Source organism: Athene cunicularia (assembly GCF_003259725.1).
Source record: "Athene cunicularia isolate RWA chromosome 20 unlocalized genomic scaffold, athCun1 chr20_part1, whole genome shotgun sequence".
Lineage (NCBI taxonomy): Eukaryota > Metazoa > Chordata > Aves > Strigiformes > Strigidae > Athene > Athene cunicularia.
This window is the reverse complement of record NW_020799125.1, coordinates 7690436-7700346: the sequence shown is the minus strand read 5'-3', so window position 1 is coordinate 7700346 and position 9911 is coordinate 7690436. Positions and strand designations below refer to the sequence as shown.

Sequence of the window (9911 nt, the reverse complement as noted above, 5' to 3'; positions counted from 1 at the left end):
CTGCGGACACGTGTGAGCGGCTGCCGGCGGCGCGGCGCGGGGGCCTGAGGCGGCGGCGGCGGCTGGGGCCCTCTCAGCCCTCGGTGGGAGGGCGAGCTGGCGCTGGGCCCGCCGGCGCTCTCCTCGGCCGGGGACTGTGAGGCCTTGGGAGGGAGCCGCGGCTCGGTTGCTCGTAGCCCTTCCCTTTCACTCCCTCGGGAGCGGGGTGGGCAAGGCCGCCGCCTGCGCGGCGGGGGCTGCACCCGCTCGGGGGGTGACGGGGTCAGGCAGCGCAGCTGAGGACGAGGGGGGTCTGCAGGCAGCTCCGCTCTTCAGCAGCATCTTAGGGGTGGCCTGGGGCTTCCATGAAAGGGGGGGAAATAACCTAGCAGAGAAAAAAACTGATCTTTCACTTTCGATTTCTTTTCCTCCTGAAAGATGCGATAAATTGAGGAAGCAGGGCACTGTCCAAACGCCAGTAACGCTGAGCATGACGAACTAAACTCATACTCCTCCTTTCGTGCACAAATATCAACAGGCTGTTGTTTTATTAGATGTAATTTCTTCAAACTCTTTTATCACTTAGGGCAAAAGACATGGAAGAGCTCTGGATACTTATGCTGCATGTCCAGGAGGGCTGTTCTCACCACCTGCTGTTTTTCTCCTACCCTAGCTTTTGTACTCCGTGCCTGCAGGAATGTCTTAAGCCGAAAAAGCCACTTTGTGGTGTCTGCCGCAGCACCCTGTCGCCTGGTAGCAGAGCTCTGGACTTGGAAAAACAAATTGAAACGACAGAAACCACTTGTAATGGCTGCAATAAAAAAGTATGAGAGTATTTGCAAATTAAGTGCATGAGGTGTGCTTGCTCAGCCATACTGCTTAGAGGGGAATAAAGTGCTTCCTCTTCAGTTTTCTGCAGAATCAGGTCAAAATGTTTGTTCTGATAAGTGCTAAAGATGTTTTATATAGGCAGCACCCAAATGTTAACATTTTTTCCACGGTTTTTTATTGTTACCTCTTCAGGAAGTGAATTTCAAATGAAAGGTACTGATTTTAAAATTATAGTAAAGTGTTGCTTCTCTGAGTATGTCTCTGTGGGAGGTATGCTGTAATGAAACAGTGGCTGTGGGTTTTAGATAGTGATCTCTTTGGCTCTTAAACATAAATTTTTTTTGCTTCATTTGAATTAGTTATGAGTCAGAGTTGTCATATATGGGTGATGTATTCCATAGACTTATTGTTAGTTAATGTCCTGTATGTTAGCATCCTTCCTCTTTGTAAAGTTAGGCTTCTTGGTGTTAATTGAATGTATAAGAAGATGTTTTAGCGGATGGCAAAACAACAAGGACAGTTAGACACACCAAGGTAAAGGTAACAGTTAATTTCACTTATTGCTTTATGGTGTCTTCATTCCAGCTGACAGAAAACTGTAGTGCCTTGAATTACAGATTTCCTTATTGTAAATTTAAATTTTCATTAATGGGATTGAACAACTAGCAATCAAGTTACACCAAGATCTAAAAGCCAAATTATTTTCCATACTCTCTCAGTGATCAGGTAAACTGGCTTTATATGAAGCGTATTTTTTGTACTGTAGCATAGGTTAAGAAAAGTTAACTGTCCTGAATAGTGTTGTATTTGTAAAATATTACAGGCAGCAGAGTTACAGGTTAGCTAATCTGTAATCTCAAAGCTTTCTGCCTCACCAGCTGAAGTGTTTGGGTTTTCCTGATTTAACACTGTCTGCAGAAAGCTGCTTTGTTTTATATGTTTACTGCTTCTGCTTAGAAGTGTAAAAGTAGCTGCAAGTAGTTTAAATTAACCTTGCTCTGCAATTCCTGCCTGCACAGATGTATCTCTCAAAGATGCGTAGCCATGCAGCTTCTTGTTCAAAGTACCAGAATTATATAATGGAAGGTGTGAAGGCAGTAACTAAGGAACCACTTCACAACACCAGGTAACTAGCTCTTCGCTGGAAATGTTTGTCTTTTTTGTCCCAAAACAAATTTTGAAGTAAAAGCAGACTTTATGTTTTTGGTCAGTTTGCGTGTTAATTGTTGTAATCCTTTCACATAGTTAAAAGCTAAGCCTTAATCCTGCAACTGACTGTGGCAAGCTGTTCTGCTTTCTACTTAGTCCATGCACAAAAGATCTTTAAGATCAGAGTACTCAGTAATAAGTAGCTATTTTTTAAATAAAGGTTTTATCTTCCTGTCTCTTGATTGTTGTAACTTATAATGAAGGGAAGTCAGAATTAACTGCAATGCACTCATCTGCACTGTAGCATACCGGGTACCCTGTGCATTTAAAAAAAAAAAAGAAAAAGTTGATAAATAGCATTTAAGCATTTATAACATTTGTAGAAGAACTATTCTCTGTGTAAGTATGGATGATATTAAGAGTTCCTTGAGCTATTGTTAGGAATTTACAAACTGATTGTTTAAAATTAGCTTGTCTTCATTGCATAGAATAAGATTACTGCTTTGACTAATTTATATTCTTAAGAGCTGGTAAAACATCTTTTGAGTATTGAATCCAAAGTTTTTACTTTTAACTTTCTTAGAATAATAAATAATCTCTTTTTCTCCCCTCAACCAGGAACTTCCCAAATCGCTTTACGTTTCCTTGTCCATATTGCAGCGAGAAAAACTTTGATCAAGAAGGACTAGTTGAACACTGCAAAACATTGCACAGCATGGATGCAAAACAAGTGGTAATAAAAAGTCTTGGTGCAAGAATTGCAATGAAGTCTAGTCTTAAATCCCTTTGAAACAATGAATTAGAGACTTACTCTTGAAGTTAAGTACATATTTATAATTATTCCTGTTCAAGTCAAATGTGGGTATGCTGTTCATGCATTTAACTTTTACATAATTTTCATGTTGGTTTTCAGTACATTCTCTGGAGGTGACTAGTCTCTGTTCCTGTTGCAGCTAGGTCACATCCTCCTTTCCTATTTGAAAAATGGCAGACATTCAAAGTTAATTAGGCACAGTACCAAACATCATATTAATAAAATGTAATTTCCAAAAAAGTCAGACATTGAACTTTCCCCTCTGCTATTTTCAGCAAGAAGATATTATAAACTATTGGGAAAAATGCTTGCAAAAATTAGTATATCATTCTAGTAATCTGCTGATACTCGCTCTCATATAAGAGGAATTGCAAAATGTGGAACTGAATTTGAAACTTTCATTTTTCTGGAAAGCTTTTTTAAATTCCAAATTATTTAGAAAAAGGGTTCTCTTTCTCTCTTGGAGAGAAATGATCTTTACAAAGGAGATCAAGGAAACTTTTCTGTTACTGAGAAATAAAGGCTGAAATCTTCTAAAGCAAACAGCACTAGTGAATTACAGTTTTCAGAATACAGGGAGAAGAGTAAGCCATTCCATTTCAGGGACCCAAGTCATGAATTAAAATTATTCAGGCTTATCCGAGGCTTTTGTATTAAATGTCCCAACAAACTATTTGACATCACTTTGCATATAGAATAGCGATTGTCACAAACCTGGAACCTCAGTCTTTGTGCTGTGTCTGTCCTGCCCTTCCTATTGTAAATGTTAAAGCTCTTAACCTTTGGGCCTTGATTGGCTTTTTTGGGTTTTTCTTGAAGGTTTGCCCAATTTGTGCATCAATGCCATGGGGAGATCCAAATTACAGGAGTGCTAACTTCATGGAGCATCTTCAAAGACGACACCGCTTTTCGTATGATACTTTTGTGGTATGTGTTTCCTCACCCTTGGAATACAGCCTGATGACTCTAAAACCCCAGATATTTTACATAGCCCCTACTGTGAAATCTCACCCATGCAGGTGGTATCATTAGAGAAATTGGATTACTGGCAAGTCAAAGGAAAAGACAGCTTTTTTCCTGTCCTTATTTGATGTTGTATCAAACCAGCACAGCTGTTGCAGTAAAAGAATTTCTGTACCCTTTGTTCATAGGATTATGATGCTGATGAAGATGATATGATGGCACAGGTTTTGATGCGTTCTTTGCGGGATAAATGAACCAACTAGAAGACTTAACTGTAAAACCAAGCTTCCATGAAGGGGAAATGCCCAGCATCTTCGCACTTCTCCCTGTACATCCCAAGATGAACTCAGGCATCCAGAAATACGGAAGACTTTAATCCCTGCCTTGGTTTCAAACTCTGGTTTGATATTTCTGTACCACTCAGTCCCTTGTTAACAGTCTATGCCATTCAACCCTGTCAGCCTAATTTTCTTACTTGTTTCATACTAAGCTTAATTACATGTGGGTCAACATGGAGGAGACAAATCTGCTTTCCTTTACCAATGCCTATTTCTTGGTTTCTTTTGCAGTTGGTTCGACTGTCCAAAACCATTCCAAATGGAATGGCCTGAACTAGTTAATAAACATCTCTTCCCAATCCCATTTACATATCTTAAATGGTAGTATGAGAGGTGTATTTGTAGCTCTCTTTTCCTTTAGTGAGACCTCTAGGTGCTAACTGTACTTGTCAGACCAGCACTCATTTAAAGTGACCTATGATGCCTGTGATTTCATAATGTTTCCCGGTGTTTAAATTCTTATAGGCAGCCTCTCACCTATATGGAAAACGTCTTCAGTATGAGTCTTCAAACTACAAACTTCTTTATAAAATTTTTGCACCTGTATAAACAACTAGTTCAAAATATTTTAGTTCGATGCATGATTATTACTTTCTCCCATACTTTGACCATAAGAAAATAAAATTTACTGTTGGTCTTAGTTAAAATGCATCTTTTTTTTTTTAACTGTCTTAGCAAATATTAATTGTATTTGCTGGCTTTATGATTAAAATTGGTGGATTTGAAACTGGTTTTCTAGTGATTTTAAGCATTATGATGATAGGGGAATTCAAACTGTTTTTTTCAATACCTCTGCTTTCTATTTAAAATCAAGGTCTCATATATATTCCTAGTTTTTCCATCTCTCAAGGCAAGCTGGTGGCAAAACTTACCAGTAATTCATAGCACTACCTTTCTGCATTACAGATTTTTAAAAGGTATTTTGAATTCCTGGTTTTCATGTTGCTAAAGTAGCTGAAGCTGTACGTAGATTGTTTTCCATATAATATTACGTGTATAGTATGCAGGTATAGCTTTCAAAGAAAAAAGTAAAGTATAACCCAGAAAGCAGGGTGGCAATTCCAGCAGATGGTAAATGGATACTCTGTGTTCAAGTCTACACTTTTACTATAGAGATTCCTTTTTAGTTTAATGTTTTCATTAACTGCACGGTCAAGATACTGATATATAATGATTTAAGACACCTGCCCAGAACTTGTAAATCACACTAGTGTTGAGATGTCTAGTCTAATTTAAGCATGCATAATTGGAGCAGTGGACCTGCACCGCCACAGAATTGAGTACTAATTAATTTATTTGCCCAGTAAACTTAGTATCATCACACTCTGCAGACTGCAGCATAGCCTCACCCTTGAAACAACGAAACACACCACAGCTAGAACCTTGATTAAGCATTGTGCCTAGCCAGACCTCTAACATTTACGTTGAACTTGGTTTGAGTAGGTTTTCCCCAACTTGGTATGGGCTATTATAGACTCATCCTTAAGTATCTGCTTGGTGACTGGAAGCTCAGTCGTGGCGGGAGGGAAATACTAATCTCATGGTACTGTGGGAAAAGTGCTGTGGTGTTGGTTATTTTTAATGCTTGATCTGCAAAGAGATTACAATATATTAGTGGTTGGATGGGGATTTCTGGGTTCTGGCTAGAATGCAGTTTGGTGATACCCATTGACCAGAATCTAGATTTCTGCTGCTGTTCTAAGTGCACTTCCACGCAATTCTGATATAATGTTTAAGGAGCAGTTAGGAGCTTCCGAGCAATTACTTTATCATGTTACTGACTTTTGAAGACAAGTTACAAATAAAGTTCATTTAATTTATAAAATCCTATCTTCATATCCACTCTTGTCATTTCTTCCTCGTGGTCCATACGTTTCATTTCAGCACCTCCCTAAAAACACTTCTTGCTGGCTGTGTAAGGCTGCAGGGAGCACAGTAGACCTTGAGAAACAGATTTCAGGTTTTGTCTTCTATTAAATATTTTGTACTGATTAGTTGCAACTTTGTTTATAATGTTATGAACAGTAGACCCACATGGGTTACAAAAAATAATTTGTCTCATGTTGTGCTAGAACTGGCCAGAATGCTGCAGGTGCAGTCTTGTATGGGAATGCTCATATAGGCCATAGGAACAACCCCCCTGATTTTCTTGTTTAAGTGGGGAATTTGTGACTGTCCAGCAGGGCTCTAAGCTATAGCTTTAACTCCTCTGGCTGTCAGGTGTGTGATGTTTACCTCCTTGTGTTGCCCTCAAGTTCAGGTAGCTCCAAATGAGGTGAAGGCTGGCTTGTAGCAGGCTGGTCAGAAACTGCTCATGTGGAGTGATTGTACCCTAACCGCCTGCCAACCAAGTCCTTGACTATACAACTTAGGTTTGATTTGCATCAATTGATTACTAGGGAATTATTTCACAGAAGGTACAGACCAGAAATGTTGACTGGGGAATGCATGCTAGTTCTGCTTTAACTTTGATTGCGTTTGTGTGTGAATCAGAAGCAATGTCCTGGCACCTGCCAGCCGTGTAGCACCAGAATTCCCAGCACTGCTTTCTGTGCTGCCTCGAGCATCCACAGAGGTAGATAAACCTGGCTATGGACTTCTGCTTACTCCAGCTGCTACAGAGCTTTGTGTCTCTATGCTGCTTCATCAGCTTCACAAGCGTGTTTACATGGGGTATGTCTTTCTGATATTTGCTGGTCGATTTAAAAAGACATTCTGTTGAGAGGTGCATGTGTCCTGTGTATAGCCTTAATTCATCTCATTTGTGTGTAGAAACTTGTGATGAAAAAAAGCCTTAGAATAAACTAGTTTGGGCTTCTAAATTCAGTGGGGTGTTACTGCAGAAGAGTGAAGTAGTCTGCCAGAGCTGCTCTCACCTCATCAGCAGCTGATCTCATAGCTGCAGCAAACCCCAAGTGCCCATTGTTGGTGATAATGCAATCGGGCCACCTCAGACCTGTGAAATTCCCTGTGTCTGGCACAGGAGTCAGCCTTAGGAGGACTATTAGTGCAGAAGGAGAGGGACGAAATGGGAAGAGACAAGCTTGCAACTGAGCTATTTTTTTTAAATGAATCTGTCTCCAGTCAAAGATTGGCCTTAATAGGTCTGATAAATCGTTGTCAGCATTAATTGCCTAACACAAAGGCACTGGCTCATCTGGAATTATAGAAATAAATGCCCCTGGTCTCCTTACACTGGGGAGATGAGATCTTGTAAAGGATCCCATCTATAACAAAGCATTAATAGTGTGTTCTGGGTCCTCATGTCACCTGGTTGACAAGGGCACAGCACATTTGCTTTGAGGCCTTTGGCCAGCTGTACTGGATGGTCACTGGCAAAACCAGTGTAAGGAGGATTAACATCTCACACAATATCAAGGCTCTGTTAAGTCATGGAAAAGCAAATGAGGGATGTGCTCGTGGTCCTAAAGCTTTTCTTTTGTTTAAATATACCTAAAATGACAGTGGGGCATTTGCCTATTTTGGGGATGGGTTTTTGTTTGTTTTTCTAATGCAGAGTTTCGTGTCACAGTTGCACTGGTCTGTGCTTCGTTCTTCAGAAGTAATTCATTTTTTATGGATAAACCACATTATTCTCCAGGTGCTACAAACAAGGACTGTAGAAACCATTTTTGCTTCCCCAAAACTCCAGAAAATACTCAACCCTCAGTGAAAGTAAGTAGTGTTGCTACAGGCTTGGGTCTTTCTTCTAGTTCTTCTCATATTTGTTCTGCCTTTACCTAGTACTCAGACACTGGGCTTTGAAAAAATATTACAGTGGAGCTTCCCTTCCATAACCCGAGCACAGGGGGAATAAATGCACCCTGGGTGCTGCAGCAACTGGAGTGGTGGCCGGCACGGCGTGTGCCGACAGCAGAGGGAGGTCTTGCATTTTGGAGAGAACGGGGCTCGCACCTCCGGGCCCTGTGCTGGTCCCAATAGTCCTGCAGCCAGCTCAGAGGCCTGTGGTGGGTTTTGTGGAGCTTCACGGGTCTTGCAGTGGGGGTGCACACCACCTCCCCACACCTCATGGCCAGACCTTCCCTTTGCCCCATCACGCTCTCCCTTGGCAACATGAGCTTTGTTCTGCAGGATATTTCAGATGCTTCATGTAACCATGGGGCCAAAGAAGGTAAAAAGAAGAATTTGCAGCAGACTTGCCACCCTGGAGGTGGTTAGTGTGTGTCTGGGAGCTCCTCAGGTCAGCCCATGTGGGTCTGGGACTGGAGCCATGCCATGGGCTGGTGGCAGGGCTGCTCTGGCCACCCTGGGGCTCAGCAGCTGCCAGAGCCCAGTGCTGTGGTGCAGGGTGGGACAGCTGAGAAACCACTGCCATTTCCAGCCTGTGAATCATTGCAGAGCTTCTCCTCCCCTCTGGTCTCCTGCCCTATAGCTTGTTGGCTCATGGGCACAGGCAGGTCAGGTCACTCTCTCCCTTGGTCTCGATTTTTCCTCTAGCACATGCAAGTTTTTCCATGCATAGTGGTTGGAACAAATCTGATTACTAACATTTCAGAAAGAACAGAGGAGCAGGCTTTGCTTCTTGAAAGAAAACCACCTAGTTGGGCTCCTCGTACAAGTGTCCCCAGTGTAACCACATCCGTGGCAGGTGGAGGAGCATGGGGCGGGCACCGGCAAGGTGCCAGGGGAGGCACCTGCAGCAGCACCGTGGCTGCTGCTCCCCCCCCCCCCCCTTGCATCCCCCAAGGCTTTCAGGGGGCACATCTTCCCCTGAAATTCAGGCTGATCCAGGGATGTGTTGTGTGGATAAACATGGGCAATTCTGCAGCAAAGGAGGGACGGATCCAGCTCCAGAGCATGTGGCTGCAGGGGAAGGGTTTGCAAATGCTTCTCATATCCACAGGACTGCGTGTGGCTGGTCGGACAAGCTTTCCAAGCTGCTCCTGCCCCAAGGAGAGACTGACAGTGAGCTGAGCCCCCTGCACTGCAGCCGTGCCAGCGGAAAGCTTTGCTCCCCACTTCTGCATTTCATATGGGTTGTGGCTAAACAGTAATGTGTGGTCAGTGGGGGCTGGCAGAGTGGTGTGTGATGGGTGAATCATGAGTGGCCCAGCACCACGGGCCCTTTTCTAAGAGGCAGGACTGGGCATTGGCCGGGAACGAGGAGGCATTCCCAGCAGGTCCCATTTCTCCTTCTCCTGCAGCCACCCGCCGCCAGCAGCTGTCTTGGCCGGGAGCTGAGCGCAGCTCCCACAGCAGGTGGCTGGACCCATGCCCTGAGCCCTTCCAGCGGGAAAATCCCCATGTGAGCCAGAGGGATGGGGCAAGCTGGAAGCCAGGGCTGGGCTTTTTAACTGCCAGGTCGGGGGGACCACTCCAGCTCCACTCACCACTGTTCCATCACCTGCTTGCCAGGCCTGGGCACCTTCCCGTGGGCACATGTCCCTGGGGAGCGGAAAGCCAACGGAACTGGGGCTGTTTGACCTACACTGCCATGCCCGTGGGGAAGCAGTCAGGAGAAGATAGAAGGGAAGAAAACCAGAGAGCAGCTTACTAGGGGAGGCTGTGCTGCCTGAAACCTGCCCAGCAGAAGGGAGAAGCATGTTCGGGCAGGTGCTCCTGACCCCTGCCTGGGGGGGGGAGGCAGCAAGGGCTGTGCTTGATCCATCCCGCTCCTCCACAAGCCATTGCCTCTTCTCAGAGGATTAATAACCTGCGGCAAAGTGTGCCCCAACCCGCCCTCCGCCGGGCTGTGTCCCAGCAGCGCTTCGGCGCAGCGGGGCAGGCGGAGGCTTGTCCTAACCTGCACCGCAGCCCCCAACGGTGGGGCAGGGACAGGGACCGCCCCGCGTGGGGGCTCCGGCCATCACCCTCCC

At 44.2% G+C, this 9911-nt stretch overlaps 2 protein-coding genes across 2 annotated transcripts in view; both read left to right on the top strand.

The window, feature by feature from the left end:
• Nucleotide 1: 1 nt before the first annotated feature.
• Nucleotides 2-5904, top strand: RNF114 (ring finger protein 114; the record flags this gene model as incomplete). The annotated part of the gene is made up of 6 exons (XM_026862327.1): nucleotides 2-12; nucleotides 653-803; nucleotides 1830-1936; nucleotides 2578-2692; nucleotides 3593-3700; nucleotides 3925-5904. Coding segments are annotated over 6 exons (558 nt in total), but the record flags the coding sequence as incomplete, so codon positions are not given.
• A 2244-nt stretch (nucleotides 5905-8148) lies between these two features.
• Nucleotides 8149-9911, top strand: part of SNAI1 (snail family transcriptional repressor 1) — a 4733-nt gene continuing 2970 nt past the window's right edge. Inside the window, exon 1 of the mRNA XM_026862326.1 lies at nucleotides 8149-8206. Coding sequence (XP_026718127.1) covers nucleotides 8149-8206 — 58 coding nt within the window. The remainder of the gene's footprint in view (nucleotides 8207-9911) is intronic.